Source organism: Bos taurus, chromosome 28 (assembly GCF_002263795.3).
Source record: "Bos taurus isolate L1 Dominette 01449 registration number 42190680 breed Hereford chromosome 28, ARS-UCD2.0, whole genome shotgun sequence".
Classification (NCBI taxonomy): domain Eukaryota; kingdom Metazoa; phylum Chordata; class Mammalia; order Artiodactyla; family Bovidae; genus Bos; species Bos taurus.
Genome location: NC_037355.1, coordinates 40624429 through 40641419, shown reverse-complemented (window position 1 = coordinate 40641419; position 16991 = coordinate 40624429). Strand labels below are relative to the sequence as shown.

At 46.5% G+C, this 16991-nt stretch overlaps 1 protein-coding gene across 5 annotated transcripts in view; it reads left to right on the top strand.

The window, feature by feature from the left end:
* GRID1 (glutamate ionotropic receptor delta type subunit 1) overlaps window positions 1-16991 on the top strand; it is a 685448-nt gene that overhangs the window by 448358 nt on the left and 220099 nt on the right. For all 5 annotated transcript variants that reach the window (XM_024986927.2, XM_059882689.1, XM_024986926.2 and 2 more), the window contains one exon: window positions 6019-6189. In XM_024986927.2, coding sequence (XP_024842695.1) covers window positions 6019-6189 — 171 coding nt within the window. The remainder of the gene's footprint in view (window positions 1-6018; window positions 6190-16991) is intronic.

Here is a 16991-nt window from a genome sequence, read left to right as displayed (position 1 = left end):
GAGGGAAGATACACAAATACAGATTATTAGAAGTGCATGATGGCACACAACTTTAGATGCATTGGAGAGAATAGAAGAAGTAGAATGACATTGTGAACAACTTATGCCAATCAAGTCAAAAATTTGGACAACATGACTAAAAATGACAGGGGGAGGAAGGCAAAGCAAGAAAATTCCTATAGAAATAAGGAAATTTAATTAGTAATAAAAATCTTTTGACAAAGAAAACACCAAGTTGGATGAATTTATAGCCTAGTTTTACTTATTAATCTAGAAACTAGAGAAGGTATCTGTAGCATGTGATAAGAACTTAATATCCAGAACTGAAAAAAAGGTCCCATAGATCAACATGCAAAATATAAAACCCAGTGGAAATTAGACAAAGATCACAAGCACACAAAAGGAAACAGATGACTCATGAGTGTATGAAAGATATTTAACTCTTTTAAGTATTAGGGAGTGGAAATTAAAGTCTAGTGATGTACCAGTTCATTCTCACCAGACTGGCAAATATTAAGTCATAGGATATCAGGTGGGGAAGGAAATGGCAACCTACTCCAGTGTTCTTGTCTAGAAAATCCTGTGGACGGAGGAGCCTGGTGGGCTGCTGTCCATAGGGTTGCACAGAGTTGGACACGACTGAAGTGACTTAGCAGCAGCAGCAGCAGCAGGATATCAGGATCAGGAAAGGAAGAACAACAAGAACTCTTCAGCACACATGATTATAAGTGGATACAAATCATCTGGAAATTTGGTATTATCTAGTAAATTTGAATACATTCATATTCTCGTATGGTCTTCCCTTGTGGCTCAGGTGGTAAAGAATACTCCTGCAGTGTGGGAGACCTGGGTTCGATTCCTGGGTTGGGAAGATCCCCTGGAGAAGGGAAAGGCTACCCACTCCAGTATTCTGGCCTGGAGAATTCCATGGAGAAGTCCATGGGGTCACAAACAGTCGGACACGACTGAGCAACTTTCACTTTCATATTCTCCTGTGGAGGAATTCTAATTCCAGGTATGTAGAGTAATTCTTAAAGGTGTGCACCAAGACACACAGGCAAGAAAAATTGTTCATAGAAGGTTTGTTCCTAATAGGGAAGAAGCAAAAACATTCAAATGGTAATCACAATACCATGAATGCATTGTGGCAGAATCATACAATGCAGAGCATACAGCTGTGAAAATGAATAAACCAGAGCTGCATCCATCACCATGAATAGATCACAGAAACTTAATGTTAAACCCAGGGGTTTTTAGATGTTGGTGAATACTGGAATTATGTGGAGAGCTAATGTAGAACACAGAAGCTTTGCTTGTTGAAATGGGACAAGACCGGACCTCTGTAATTTTGTCAGTTCCCCAGGTGATCCTGATACACGACTCAGTTTGAGAACCACTGTGTTAAAACACAATGGTAAGAGACTGTTTAGCTTACACAGAGCTAAACACAATGTGCAAGCCTAAGATGTGTATTATCGAGGTTACGTCCATCATGGCGTGACAAAGGGAACTCCTGATGAGGAAGTGGTAAGCATTTGGGAAAGAGGCATCCAATCAAGATGCAGCTTATATTTTATTTCTTGATGAAAGGTACACTGAAATCATTTATTATTCATACTTTATGTAGGGTTTGTGCATTAAGGTCTGTCTAGTCAAGGCTATGGTTTTTCCAGTGGTCATATATGGATGTGAGAGTTGGACTATAAAGAAAGCTGAGCGCTGAAGAATTGATGCTTTTGAACTGTGGTGTTGGAGAAGACTCTTGAGAAGTCCCTTGGACTGCAAGGAGATCCAACCAGTCCATCCTAAAGGAGATCAGTCCTGGGTGTTCATTGGAAGGACTGATGTTGAAGCTGAAGCTCCAATACTTTGGCCACCTCATGCGAAGAGCTGACTCATTTGAAAAGACCCTGATGCAGGGAAAGATTGAAGGCAGGAGGAGAAGGGGATGACAGAGGATGAGATGGCTGGATGGCATCACTGACTCGATGAACATGGGTTTGGGTGGACTCCGGGAGTTTGTGATGGACAGGGAGGCCTGGCGTGCTGCTGTTCATGGGGTCGCAAAAAGTTGGACACGATTGAGTAACTGACGTGAACTGAACTGAACTGTGCATTAAGATATATTTCACAAGACAAACTTAAAAAGTAATAAGGAAGATTTATTTTGAGCCTGTGCCCTTCCACGCATCAGCACTTAGTTGAGTGTATGGATATGATGTGTTACTGTTACATTGCTGCCTTGCTGACTGTGGTGAGGTCAGTGGTCGTCACACAGTATACACACATTGTCTTGTTTCTTCTGCTAGTAGCACTCTCTGGAAGGAATGTTCAGCTGAGACAAAGGGAAAGTTTGTTCTCCAAGTTGTTTATGTAAATTGGCTGCTTGATTGCCCTCTGCACCTTTAGGAAGACCCAGAGTTTGATCCTCTTCCCAGTAGTCCAGAGGTTGACCTGGTGTGCAGCCTGGAAGCAGTTCCTGGCATCAGTGAGCAGGGTGTGAGCAGATACCTGTGTGCAGCCCAGTAATACTAAAGGACCTGGTGGGGCCATTGGAACAGAAGGCCTGGCATGGAGCTGAGGAGCTGACTGATGGTGCAGACTTGGGTATCTCCAAAGAAAAGGATAAATCCCTGGGAGAAGTGACCCTTTTCACTGCCTCCAAGGGACCCAGGGGAGTTGCTTCTGTGGATTCTTAGCATCTGATTGCAGCTATCTCTGTACTAGATACTAGGGATAGGCCCAGAGGTGTGGTGGAGAAGGCGATGGCACCCCACTCCAGTACTCTTGCCTGGGAAATCCCATGGATGGAGGAGCCTGGTGGGCTATAGTCCATGGGGTCGCGAAGAGTCGGACACGACTGAGCGACTTCCCTTTCACTTTTCACTTTCATGCACTGGAGAAGGAAATGTCAACCCACTCCAGTGTTCTTGCCTGGAGAATCCCAGGGACAGTGGAGCCTGATGGGCTGCCATCTGTGGGGTCACACAGAGTCGGACAGGACTGATGTGACTTAGCAGCAGCAGCAGAGGTGTGGGGAGGTGGCTAGTAGTGCTTTGAATCAGAGTGACTGGGTGAGAACAGGACTGTGGGAGATTATGCAGAGATCCTTATGGCAAGGGAGGCGTATAGCAGCTAATGGGTTGGAGGAAGCTATGCCAAGTTCTCATCTCTGTCCTGGGAAGGTAGAATTGGAAAGGAATGGTCTGGAGATCAGGGCTACTTGCGGGAGGGCTTGACTTGCGGGACCCTTGACTAGGTCCTGGCTGCCCTGACATCAATCCCCCCATATGCTGCTGCATATTGTAGGGAAGTGAGAAAGGTACTGTGTTCTCCTATCAGTCAGGCCCCCTACAATTTCCAAGGTTATTGTTGCGGGGTAGTAGGGAGGGTTCATTGCCGTTGACTCTCCTATCTGGAAGTTAAGGGTGCAGGAGAGGTTTAATTAAAGAGTTTCTATGGTAACCTCTGCCATCCAGCTGCTGCTGCTTCTGCTAAGTTGCTTCAGCCGTGTCCGACTCTGTGCGACCCCGTAGACAGCAGCCCACCAGACTCCCCCATCCCTGGGATTCTCCAGGCAAGAACACTGGAGTGGGTTGCCATTTCCTTCTCCAGTGCATGAAAGTGAAAAGTCAAAGTGAAGTCGCTCAGTCGTGTCTGACTCTTTGTGACCCCATGGACTGCAGCCCACCAGGCTCCTCCGTCCATGGGATTTTCCAGGCAAGAGTACTGGAGTGGGGTGCCATCACCTTCTCCGCTATCAAGAGTAAGTGAGAAAAACAAAAGGTATGTCACATATCCATTTCTTAAGTGTGCTGACTTTGAGGAACCCTCTTACGCATAATTTGAATTGTTTCCTCATGACCTTATGATTTTTCTAGGTTACCTCCCACCCATGAAGACCTCACCTCTATATTCCTTCTTCAAGTAAAGCTGACCATGCTGCTCACTGGTCTTTCTTACAGTTTTATTTTTTAGTAGGTTAGAACATGAGTTCTCTCATCCTGCTATCCTACTTGGGGCAATGTGTCCATTAGCAGGGCAGCTAAGAGCAGGGCACAAATGTCCAGGCTCAGCTACATTCTCTGCTTTGTTTTCTGGAGCCCAGCTGGATCCTGGGCTCTTCTCACTTGGTTGTCCAAAGATATGAACATTTTGCAATTTCCTCACCATTGATTGTCAGTTGGTCCCAATCCAATATGATCATCATTCCTTAAACAGACTTGTCCGAAATACAAAGTTTAAGTGGTTGAAACCCAGATTCAGTATGTATAAGCACTTTAATTCTTTAGAAATGCCTGCAGTTTTGCACATTTGGGAACTATTGATCATTCTAAAAGGATTCAACTCTTAATTTCTTCCTTTCTCCCAGATCTAGTACATGGTTATAACTGACTAGTCTATACCCTTATATTGAGTACCTAGGACAGTTCCTGAGAGTGCTTTGTTTACCTTTAAATCCTTAAACGTGTTATGTTCTTGTTTATGTGATTCTGCAAATTCTCGATCACTATTTCTAACCTCATTAACTCCATTTGTACCATCTCATTGTCTCAAAGCTAGGCTGTGTCATCTGCAAGGAGGAAGACTTAAGGCCAATTTTAAAACACAGTTATTCATGGTTAAAATCTTGACTTGCAACCAACACAGATAGAGTCACTTCTTAGAACCAGTGAACCAGAGCTTTCTTAACCTCTCTTCCACCATTAAAACCCTTGGTGAATGTTCATTTTTTATAGTCCCTTTGTTGATCTCAGACATGGACCTGTTTTGTTACTCTCTAATCCTCTCTCTGTACAGCAGTCAGAGATTTTTAAAAATGTAAATTTGATTGTGGCTTATTGGGGCATAAGATCTTTCAAGTGCTTCTCATCATCTATAGTGTGAATGTTTTAGCAATATTTCCTGAACCCCATAACCACATCTGGTCTAGGACACAGATCCCACACTGCCTTTGATCATTCCTCTCTCCTGCCAGTGGCCCTGCCCCTCCCTAGGTTGGAGGGACACATTGCTGCCTGAACCATTGCCTCCATCTTCAGCAGTACACAGCAGTACTACCACCAACTCGACTCTTCACTGTCCTGCCTGCTCGCCTTTACAAGCAAACACTTTGCCTAATAAGTTCATCCTTCAGGTTCAGCTTCAGTGCTAATTCCTCACAGAAGCCTCATCCTGGGAAGAGCTCCCCTTGGCCTGCTCCCTTTGCTCTTTTTATGCATCAGAGTGCTCATTTTAAATACGGTAATAATAGGACCTACCTCATAGAATTCCTAAGGCTGTTGCAAGTACAAAATGAGATAATGTGTGTAAAGAACTTAGCATATGGGCCCATGTGGAAGTTTGATGGGTTCCTTTGCTCCTAGATTTCGGTATGACATCACTCCATATATTTCAGCCTATGATGACCTTGAGTTTCACCAGAGGGAATTAAGCCTGACTCATTCATAGCTATACCCCAGTCTTAACATGGAACAAAACACTGAAGAGCTGTTGGGTAGATTTTGTGCAATGAATGAGTGGATGAATGAATGGATATATTTTAAAATTTTGTATGTATGCAAATCTTTAAAAAAATCTAATTGTTAAATAATTATGGGAAATTTAATGCATTTTGTTCAGCTCTGTCAGAGGAAGCCACTTTTCCTTGTCTACATCAGGTAGACAACTCCCAACAGGAAACTGAGCCTTTTATCCCAGCTAATGCCTCTCATGACACTTGACAGTATTGGTTCTTTTAGGGTTTGACTCCATGGAAGCCAGTGCATTGGTGGTTTAGCTGCAGATTATCTTTTTCTGTCCTTCAGGGAAGGTGTTGAACAATCCTGTTTGCATTTTAGGGTAAACAAGTATTATTTGTAAGTAAGCAGCTAATAAGGCTCTTTGACCTTGAGCCCAAACTCATAACCCCTTTGGCATTAACTATTTGGGCTGTCAACCTAGACATCTACTGGTAAGTCTTCTGCAGAGATTATGAGGTCATAAGTCAATGGTAAGCATTTCTGGTTATCTTCCCAGGAAATCAGTGACCCAGAGATCCTGGATCTGGTCCACAGCGCCCTTGGCAGGATGACTGTGGTCCGGCAGATCTTCCCTTCTGCAAAGGACAACCAGAAATGCATGAGGAACAACCACCGCATCTCCTCCTTGCTCTGCGACCCCCAGGAAGGCTACCTCCAGATGCTGCAGGTCAGTGCTGGCCTCCTAAACTTCTTCCAGGAGGGAGTCTCACCCATACCCTTGGCCTGCCTCGTGCATCAGTGTGCCTCAGCTCTAGTTGAGCACACTTCCCCACCAACTGTAATTATTAGAACTCTGTGCTGAAATTGAAACCAGTCAACTGGGCAATACCTCTAAGCACATTAGCAGGCAATTATGGCCGATGTCAGCAGATGCAGCATATTAGCTCACTGGGTGCCTCTTGTATTTAAAAGTTGCACACTTAGGGAGTAAGGAGAGTCCTGTATCTTAAGTTTCTGTGATGGCTGTGTTAATGGGGAATGATTTCATCTGTCAGAACTGGGGACAGAGCCTTCCTGTGGAGAGTCATGATTTTGAACCTGTTTTAAGTTCCTCTCTGTAGAAAGTCAAAAATATGGAAATAACTGGGAAACGTCTCAGCTCATCTTCTGAATGCTAAGTCTTAAGTCAACCAGAACACTACTGGAATCCTAGCTGAGCAGGAGGGCGCAAAAGGTAGAAACATTACTTGCCCACCTGTTCCCTTCCTTCCAAGATGAGAAACAGAGTGTGTATGATTAGTCCCCCCACTAGTCTTTGACATAGGTGCAATCAACCTAAGAGAAGAGGTTAGCTTCTCTTAGGCCTGGGAGGTGCATGTGGAGCTGTGCACCCATTGTGAGAGGTGGTTTTCTTCCTGGATATTTGGGGGTAACGGTGAAGATTGTCTGTTGGTAGACTGGCATCTGAAACTCCACTAGGAACATGGTCCCTAAGAAAATTTTCTTTCGATGCTTGGTGGGAACCATATAACAGAAGGAAATTTTTCCCACCTGGGTTTGTGAAAAGTACTCATAATTTATGCATGGGATATGGTTGCCAGTCAGTGTTTGAAACTAGTTTACCCCTTCTTTCCACCTGGCATAGGGACTATAGGGCAGTGATGGGCTGTGTCTGCCTATAGAGTATCAGTCCCATCCCAGTACATCTTGGTATCATCTAATCATGGGGCATATATTTTGGGAGGGGAGGTTATTATAATCTCTAGAGTGAACTATGTACGTGTGTGATTTGTCAAAGTACCAAATCCATGCTATAATCTTAATAGGGGAGAGAGGAAGCGTTCTCCCACAGATGGCAAATGCTAGAAATATGTTCTTGGTTGATAAGGAAACATAGACGACATCAGGATTTCATTGGAGTAACTCCCACGAGCCCCACATCCACTGCTCCAGGGAGACGTCACAAGGTCTGGGATCTTTCACAGATGGTGAGGGGCTGACCAGGAGAGTAGATGAAAGACCTCTGTAGGGTTCATGGGCTCAAAAGCCCTGGGCATATGCAGCAGGCGTGGAAGGTGCTTTCATTTTAGGGCGCTGCTGTCCTGCTCTGCCTTCCTCTTTTCTAGAGTTTGGAAGAAGAGCTGAGGGCCTCTCACACTGCCTCTGTATTTAGCACCTCACTCTCCATGTGGATGGAAGCGTAGTGTGACCACATGGCCCAGGCAATGTGTGCTCGTCCCCACCCGGGGCCGGAGGGGGAGGTGCCTGCCACTCTCTGTGGGGGCCAGATCCCCGAGGGGGTCTCACTCCCAGGAAGGTCTCTGTGGGTTCTCTCTCCACAAAAGGCTTCATCCTTCCCCAAAGACACACCAGCCCTGTTCCACCCTGCGCCATACCCCCTGTTCATTTCCCCATTTCTTTCTTGCTTTACCGTACTTATTCTACTCCACAAGAAAAGAGGGCTGCTTCCTATTTCACCAACATGTCCTGCCCTGGCAGGGTGGAGGGAGAGAGACAAAGCATGTCTCATCAAGGTCTTGATTACTCATTTTGCCATGGACAGGAAGCTCAGGTGAGCTCTTTCGTTCATATCAGTCACATTGGATGTAAAGAATCTGTCCTGGAGGACAAGAGAGGAAAAGACACTGATTGTAGCAGAGAGGAATGCAGTAGAGGACTTTCTGAAATGACACACATTTATTAGGAGGATGAACAAAGCCATGGCTCTTCTGTGGGTGGCTAATCGTCAGGTGAGGTCAGTGCAATATCGAACACAGAATCCTGGCCACCCTACCTCTCTCTGTTTCTGATGAGATCCAGACACCATATGAAGAGCAAGATTGAAGAGCTACATCACAGATCTTGTAGCAGTAGTGGTAGCCACAGTAGCAGCAGTAATAGCAGCAGTAGTAGTAATAGCAGTGGTAGCAACAGTGATAGTAACAGTAACAGAAGTAGCAGTAGTAGTAGCAGTAGTCACAGAGGCAGCACCAACAGCTATAGTAGTATTAGTAGAATCAACAGTATTAGTAGCAGTAGCAGCAGTGGTAATAGCGTCATAAATGGTGTCATATCAGTAGCAGCAGCAACAGCAGTGATAGTAATAGCAATAACAGTAGCACTGATAGTAGCAGTAGTCACAGTAGTAACAGCTATAGTAGTACCAGTAGTAGTAGCAGTGCTAGTAGCATTAGCAGCAGCAGTAGTAATATTAATAGTAGCAATAGCAGTATCAGTGGTAATAGTAGCAGCAATAGCAGCAGCAGCAGTAGCAATAGCAGCAGTAGTATAATAGTAGCAGTAGCAACAGAAGCAACAGTAGCTATAGTAGAAGAAGAAGTAGCAGCAACAGCACAGGACCCAGGTTGCTTGGGTTCAAATCCCAGTAAATCTAGCTACTAATTATTTATTATTATTTATTTGTCATTCTATGCCTCTGCTTCCGTCTCTGTACACTGGGGATTCAAATATTCCCTACTCCTCAGAGTCATAATGAAAATAAATGAGAGGATGTACAGAAAGCAACGAGAACAAGGCCGAGCTATTAACAGAACTGTCCTTCTAGAGGATGTGGCCAGGTGTGCTTAGGTTTCCATGGGAAGACTGAACACGGCCTCATTATTTTTTGTACAGTGTGATGTAGTCTACTTTTGTCCTGAGCATGCTCTTTGAAAGTCTCACAGTGGGTGGGAGAGCTTCACTTCTGTCTGGCCCCTCATCACCGGTGTTGAGCATCACTTACCATCGCCTCAGTCATGCAGGAACTTGGTCAGTGCTGCCTTGGGTGGGAGAGGGGAGGCCAGTGTCTTTGCAGCCTGCATAGCTCTTCAGACAAGACCCTGCTGCTTGGAGATTCCGATAAGGACTAATGGGGTAGATCTGTTAAGAATGCAGGTCTTAACATAAGTTAAACTGTCTCTGGAAGCCTCTTTATATATCTATAAATAAAATACTTTATTAAATGAATCTATCTCCATTTGTTGCATCTGCTTCCTTGTACAGGCTCTGACGAGAGGCAAATGTGGATTTATTTACTCATCCCACCCAACAACCATTCGGGCAGCTTGTAGATTCATCTCATTTACAAGCCATTCCCTTCAAGTTTTCTCTGTAGCTATTACCACTTCTTTCTTTCTTAATGACAGTGTAGAAGGCAAACTAATTTCTACTAGCCTCTAGCTGTGAGATTTATTGAGAAGATTCTAACATGTTTAGCACAACCAACTGAAGGGAAAAAAAAATACAACATTGATGTCATGGATTATTAACTTTGTCTTGATGGAATTAATGAAAATTCTTTTGGAAATGGAGCTCTCAAGTCCATCTTTAGTTCTTCCCCCAGACAGCTTCTCTTGGGATGATAATTCTGGGTTAGAAGTTTTCAAGAAGACTATCAAAAGCAGGGAATTTTTGCAAGATCATCCATCTCTCTGCTTCTGCACTGAGCTGACCTCAGAAGCTCCATCTTCTTCTATTAGGCCTGTGGTCAGGGCTTTTTGTGCTGCAAAGCCAACCAGGCACTATTATAGCAAATCAGTTTGGTTCCTATTTAGTAAAGAGAACATCTTTTGGAAGAAAAGTACCTCAGTAAGTGGCTTCTATTGGCTCCAAAGCCATGTTTTTGCAGCGTGCAGTGCTTTGTTTATTTTTCCCTACAAAGCACTGTCTTATTTGGGTGCTTCTCGTTCTTGTTTTCTCAACAGGTTTGTTTAGGGTTGTCTGACCCGGCCAGTGATAAAAAGGACAACAAGACCCTAAGAACCCCTGAGGCTTTGCTCAGATTTTATGGGCAGCCTTGCTCAGAGAAGCATCTGAACCATCCTTGGTCTTTAGGACTGCATTGCCTGATGACTTCAGCGCTACAATTAACCTAACAGATGAATTGTCACATTGTTACTCCACTTCTATTCAAATGTGTTTCCAAAGTGGGACAGGCAAATGATAGAAGCTGTATTGTCTGGTCACTGTGGAGCCCGAACCTTCAATTAGGCTGCAGGAGCTAATGTGGTATTATCATAAAATGCTCCCTTAGGTTGGGATTTCTCTTGTTTGAGAATTTTAAAATGATAAGATGGCTTAATAGATGGAATCATTGCTCCCTCATTCAACCTGTTACAGCATTTTGACCCCACTCCCCACACCACCACCTCTTACATCCCTATTTCTTTAAGGCTTTCTGCACACTTGTCCCAAGCTGACAAGTTTCGTGTCAACCTGCCTATAGAAGCCTTTCCTCTGCAGCAGCAACGAACCTCTTCACACCAGAGTTACTTTGGACTTCATGTCATTTTCGCTGGTTTACTTCACCCTAAAGACCCAGATGGAACATGTAGTGACCAGCATGGATCGATGCCTTTGTCAGAGACAGGTGCACAGGTGGTCCCCTTGGGTGCAGCTGGTTGCCGTCCTGGCCACGGGTGGCTATATAAACAGCTGGAGGCCAGAGAGCCTTGGGTATAGCAAATGACCCTCAACGCTCCACCCTCCTCGCATCTTGGATTCAACATGAGGAGAGCTCCCGCCACTGTCTGCCCTCTGCCACCATCTGTTCCCTTCTCAGGCCGGGACATGGCTTCCCCTCTCAGGACAGGTAGGCTGGCAGCTGGTTGGCAGAGAGGCCGCACCTGGAGATGGATTTCTCGAGCTGTGCCATCTGGGCATCGGCTTGTCCTCCCAGCGGGTCCCTCTGCTGGTCTGAGTGTGCTGGATGGACAGAGCCTGTCTGAGAATCTGGTCAGAGGTCAGTTCCTGCTGTTGGCCTCTGTGAGGTCTCTCTGCACAGTCCACTTTGCTTGATTAATGATGGAGGCAAGAGAAAACCAGGCTCTTTGGAAAGCTGGAGGAAATGCAGCCTTTCTTAATGAAAACATTTCTCGCATTGCCAGCTTTGGTGTTGGGCAAATAATGGTCTGGTGGTGAGATGCAGCTGGCCCACATGGCTGTGACTCTGGCCTTCCATCCATCTTCCCACGCCTTCCAGGATGACTTGTACCTTGATAATGTAAATGCCCAGCACCTCCCTGGGCCCTTGAGTATAAGGGAGGCAAGGCTGGAGCAACCTAATATGATTTGCCTAAATTCTGATATACTGTGGAGAAATGTGCATGGAGCTCTGGGAGGGCAGATAGCTGGCACCCTAGCAGAGCCATCGTCATCCTCGGGGGCCTCTCCCTTCCACTCTGATGGGGATGCACACAGGGCTCAGCCTGCTGAGGGTCAGATAGAACCAAATGTGTATGGCTCTGCTGAAGAGCTCAGCACATTTCATGGGAGTGGGGCGGGGGGTGGGGGGGCTCTGTTTCCATTACTGCTGGCCCTCATCCTGCTTCTAGGGACTCAGTGAGTAAGTAAACAAATCACCTGGGCTTCTGATGGGACTGCCGCTACCCCATCTAGTACCAACCCAGATGGGAAATCAGAGCCTTTCCTGGTTTCAACAAGACAATACATCTCAGTCCCAGAGATGGTGTCGCACGTGGTGGGCCTTGGAGTGGGGCTTTTGCATTGTAGCCGCACAAACAGCTTCTCAGGTTCTAAGTCTTCCCCGATGAGATATGACTGCTCCTCTGCTGCCCCATCCCCCCCATCCTGTGCTTCATCCTTTCTCCGCATCCTGCTACCTCCCTTTCCGATCACCCTCTATTTTCCCCCCACTGGGTCTTGACTCCAAAATAAATTCTCCTTATTTTCTCATGAAGATCAATTTAACAGTTTTACTGGTAGCCTTTGCTCCTGCTGACACAAGGTATTTTCTTAAATAAAATATAGTTACTGATGTAGTGGGGATTCTTGGTGTTAACTCTTAGGAAAAAAATCTATCTTTCCATCCTTGGTCCTCAGTTGGCTTCATGTGATTGGTCTTTAATTATACAGCAGCCAGGAATGTCTACCTGGGTTTCTTAAAAGCTGAAGCCCAGTCAGGAACTCATAGCTGAATTCTCTCTTATGTCTCCTGCAGATGTGACCTCACCTTCCTTGTTTCCCATCTGAGGACCTGCCTCTTACATAGGGGACTGACTTTGGAAAGACAAGCATTGCCAGGATGCCCCCATCCCATGGAAGCATATAACCCATATTCAGATTACAGATGGACAGTTCCACATAGAATGTATCCATACAGAGGTCCTATTCCCTTTCACAGTGTGGCTTCTCCCCTCGATCACTTTTATTCTAAGAGGCATCCTCTTTTCAAACACTTTGACATCTCTTTGTTTCTTCCTAAGAACCGATTTAAAACTATTCATTCAACATCCATTAATTCCGCAGACACACCTTAAGCACTTATTATATGCCAGTTCTTATGTTAGACATTTCACAAATGTTGTCTCTCTGATTCTCACAAACTCCAAATAAATCAGAAATTTTAATCTCCATTTAGTAACACTTTCCAGTTATAGAGAATATCATGTGTCAAGGCCCAGAAGCCAAGGAAGGCAGGAGTTGAGTTTATTGTGTCTGAGGCAAGAAGTACTGGGAAATCAATTAGCGAGGAGAGCAGTGCCAGGGAACGGAGGCCGGGGTGGGTAGCCCTCGGGGATATGACAGGGCAGAATGTGCCTATGGTGGGATTGACAACTCAGTGCAGGGTGGAAACGGAGGGCCTGGGCTAGGAGACAAGGTAACCGGGGATTGCCATATCGCTGGGGAGAAATAAGGGCATTTGAACTATGTGGAGGCTGTGGGAAGTGACCATGTAGAGAGGATGTTTGGAAGCATCCCCAGGGGTGAAACTGCTAAGCCCCGGCAGGGAATGGACAGCTGGTGACAGGGTGCAGGGCAGGGCACCTCCCACAGGTACAGGGCTGCAGCTGTCCCTGTTCTAGCTCTAGTCCCCTCCTTCCTGTCCTCTACCCTCCCCCGTGCACCTGCATGGTCTTAGTGCTGGACTGGCTGTGCCCTGGACTCTCATGGCTGAGCCAGCCCTGCAGTGCAAATGTCAGGCTTTAAAGTGCGCCCAGCCATCTCCCTTTCAGGAACCTGGGTCAGGGATTTGTGCAGGCCCTCACTCCAGGCCTTCCTATATTGGCAGCTTGTATAATGCACCCCGAGATCAGAGAAGTGGCCTTTTCCTCAGAGGGCAGCCCTGCAACACCTTAGGCCATACAGACCCAAAAGGCCCAGCTCAGGTCCAGGGCACCATGGCAGTTGTGACCTTGCTGCTGGGCCAGGAGGAGGCCAGGGACCTGCACCCAGGTGAGCAGCTTTCTGTGCTGGTCCTGATCCCCAGGGCTGATCCCTGCTCAGTCTTTTGACCCTGAAGCTGCAGGAGCCATGTATGACCCCTGCTTGCCCTTGAAAAGCTTTCAGGCCAAGGGGCATTGGAGGAGAGGCGAGTGGTGTTGGCAGATCAAAGTTTCTTTTCACAATAGCCTCCACGCTTCTGCGTGACAGACTCACACCGGGCCCTGGCCACTGGAGACACCCCTGGCTGACAAGCTCTCTGCTGACCCACATTGAAGTCAGGAGCCTGCCTGGGTCCTTTGTTTCTCCTTCTATTCCTTTCTGTCCCTGTTCCCTCCAAAAATAAAACTAAATTCAGAGAGCTTGGGATGGTACTTGGCTACTTGGCACCAGGGTTATCCCTATCTGCATTTCACAGGGATATTTCACAGGGTGAGTAAATCAAAACCGCCCACTGCACCTCTCCAGGGACACTGAACATACTGTATGTTATTGTAATCAAGATAAGGCTAGAGCTTTTAAAAATCATTTTTGTCTTTTTTTTTGGCTGCATTGCACAGCATGCAGGATCTTGGTTCCCCGACCAGGAATCAAACCTGTGCCCCTACAGTAAAAGCGCAGTATCTTAACTACTGGACCACAAGGGAAGCCTCAGGGCTAGAACTTTAGATGACTTGTTCAACATCACCTTGCGAGTGAGAGTAAGAGGAGAGCCAGTTCACCCGTACTTTGAGCATCTATCAAGCACATGCTATGTCTATGGGCTGCTGTCCCCACTGGGGGTTCAGCAGTGGGCAGAGCTGGGCCAGGTCAAGCCAGGCCCCAGGCCAAGCTGCACAGTGATAGAGTGAGAGCTCTGCTGTGTGACACAGAAGAGGACCCCAGCGTGCATCTCTAAGGTGGCTCACCCAACCAGCCGGGCCCCCTACAGCTGCGTGTACACTTGGAAAGGAGGCCGTAGGCTCCCAGGAAAGCCTCAGGTTCCTCTTCCGGCTCTGGCTCTTGTCTGCCTCTGACTTTACTCCATCTGGCATCTCTGACCCAGCTCCAGGCCTTTTGCTGTGCATCCGGGTCTTTGCTCTGCCACGCCCTTGGCCCAGACATCCTGGCCTCTCTTTAGCTTGTCCAGTCAGCCCTCACCTGAAATGCTTTTGTAGTCTTTTCTCACTTTTGGGCTGCAGTGCTCTTAGGCTAGCCAGAGTCCTGGGCTCCCACTCTCAGAGGAATGAGGTGACAGTAGCTGCCTGTCTGTCTTTTGCTAGAGAACTCTGTGCTGGGCCTCACCTGAGACACGAGAGAGAGAGGCAAGGGCTCCTTCAGGCCATGCCCCCTTCTCTGAGCCTGCCACCTGTAGCACCAGCTGAGGCTGTTTGCTCCTCAAGACAAGCACTGAGTGAGAGTCAATGAAGCTGGGTGCCTCTGTCTCGCTAGATCTTTCCTTTTGACTCAGGGACCTGGCTTCACCAATCCGGGACATTAGTACACTGGTCTTCACCCGCCTACCCCAAGGAAAGTTTCTGTTTGTCAGGATCTGGAGGGAGCCCCATGGAGAGGCAGCCTTTCTACTGTTCTTGATCTTTTTTCCCCTACAAGTTCCTTCTCCTGACAACCCTCCCTTGTATACCCACCAGTGAACCTAGCAGTTCACCTAAGTTAGAATGCTGAGGTTGGTGAGAAGACCATGGAGCCGTAGATGAGTACTGGAGCGTTAGCTTCTGCCCAAAGCAGGGAGAAGTATTGAGACAGCCCCTTGTAGGAGAAGGAGCAGGAGTGAGGAGAAGATGGAAGCAGCTCCAAGTGAAGCGCAAGAAGACATTCTGAGCAAACTATAAATGAGAAATGAATGTTTGTTTGAATAAAGCATGTCGCCTCTCAAGTCAAAGTTGGGGGCATAAAAATCTCTTTTTCCTGCTGTTTTCTACATTTTATCTTTTTGTGAACCAAGATCAATGTGTACATTCTTAGTACAGATCCATCCATCCGTTCACCTATCTATCCACCCATCTTCCCTGCCAACCTCCACATACCCATTCATCTATATGCATCCATCCATCAAACATACTTTAAGCACCACCCATGTACTTTGGTTGGTGTTGGGTTCTAGAGATAGTGGAAATACCAATACATAAACCTGGAAAAGAGCATTGCTCAAGCCTGTTCTTCCTTTGGCCCTTCTGAGTCACATCCTGTTATTTTCCTCTTCGTGGCAGGCCTTTCTGCATTCATACATTTGTATTGGATAAATCACTTATGTAATTAAGTACCTTAATTTATTGTGACTAGAAGTGCTGGAGGGAAAGAAGGAAATTCCACTGGGTACCAGCCTGGGCCACTGCAGAAGAGTGGCCCTGTGTGTGTGCGCGAGAGTGTGCATAGGCGGGGATGTGGGTTAAAGGGTCCTAGCTGGGTGAGTAGCGTCGGCTGTGAGTGGGTGGCTGGGAGGTCCATAAATGTCTTGAGAAGATAAAGCTTTACATCATCAAGGACTCTCAGCTTTGAGATATCCTTTTAAAAAAAAAAAAAAGCAAGTAAAAAATAACACCAAGGCAACTCTAAGTGGCTTACGTCCTCTTAGAACATTTCCATTATTGGTTTGTATTTCAGAGGGGCAGTAGACATGTCAGAATAATTTTGCAGTTGTAGGGACTCCTCAGACATGGGGGCTGACAAAAGCAGGCAGTGGGTTAATATTTCTCATCAAGGCTGTGCTCCTAGGCATCAAGAGGGAGGAGATGGTGTTCTGTCCTGGTGTTCGCTTCAGGATGGGGGGTGGATTCTTGGACCTTTCTCTGCTGTCAAGTAAGCACCTGTGTAGTGCAAGGCCCCCAAAAAGGTCACCAGGCACTGACTTGCCTGCTTCCCTACAGCCTGAGGTTATACTTCAGTCAGCAGTTGGTTATAACAGGCACACTCATGCCATCCGCCATCTACTTCTTTTTTCACTTTATTTAGTTATTTATTCCGGCTGCCCTGGGTCTTTGTTGCTTTGCGTGGCTTTCTCTGGTTGCCTCGAGTCGGGCACGGGGGCTTCTCACTGCCGTGGCTTCTCTGGTTCTGGAGCATGTACTCTAGGCTCTTGGGCTTTAGTAATTTCGGTGTATGGGCTTAGTTGCTCCAAGGCATATGGGATCTTCCTGGACCAGGGATCAGACCTGTGTTCCCTGTACTGGCAGGCAGATTCTTAACCACTGGACCACCAGGGAAGTCTTTCCCCTACTTCTTACACCTACAGGATGGACAGATTCAGGTATGCAGGCCTTTGTGGCATACATCCCTGTGCCCACTACAAGGCTGAGAGATGAAAGCAGATGGAACAGGGCAGTGCAGGAAGGTCAAGCACAGGGACAT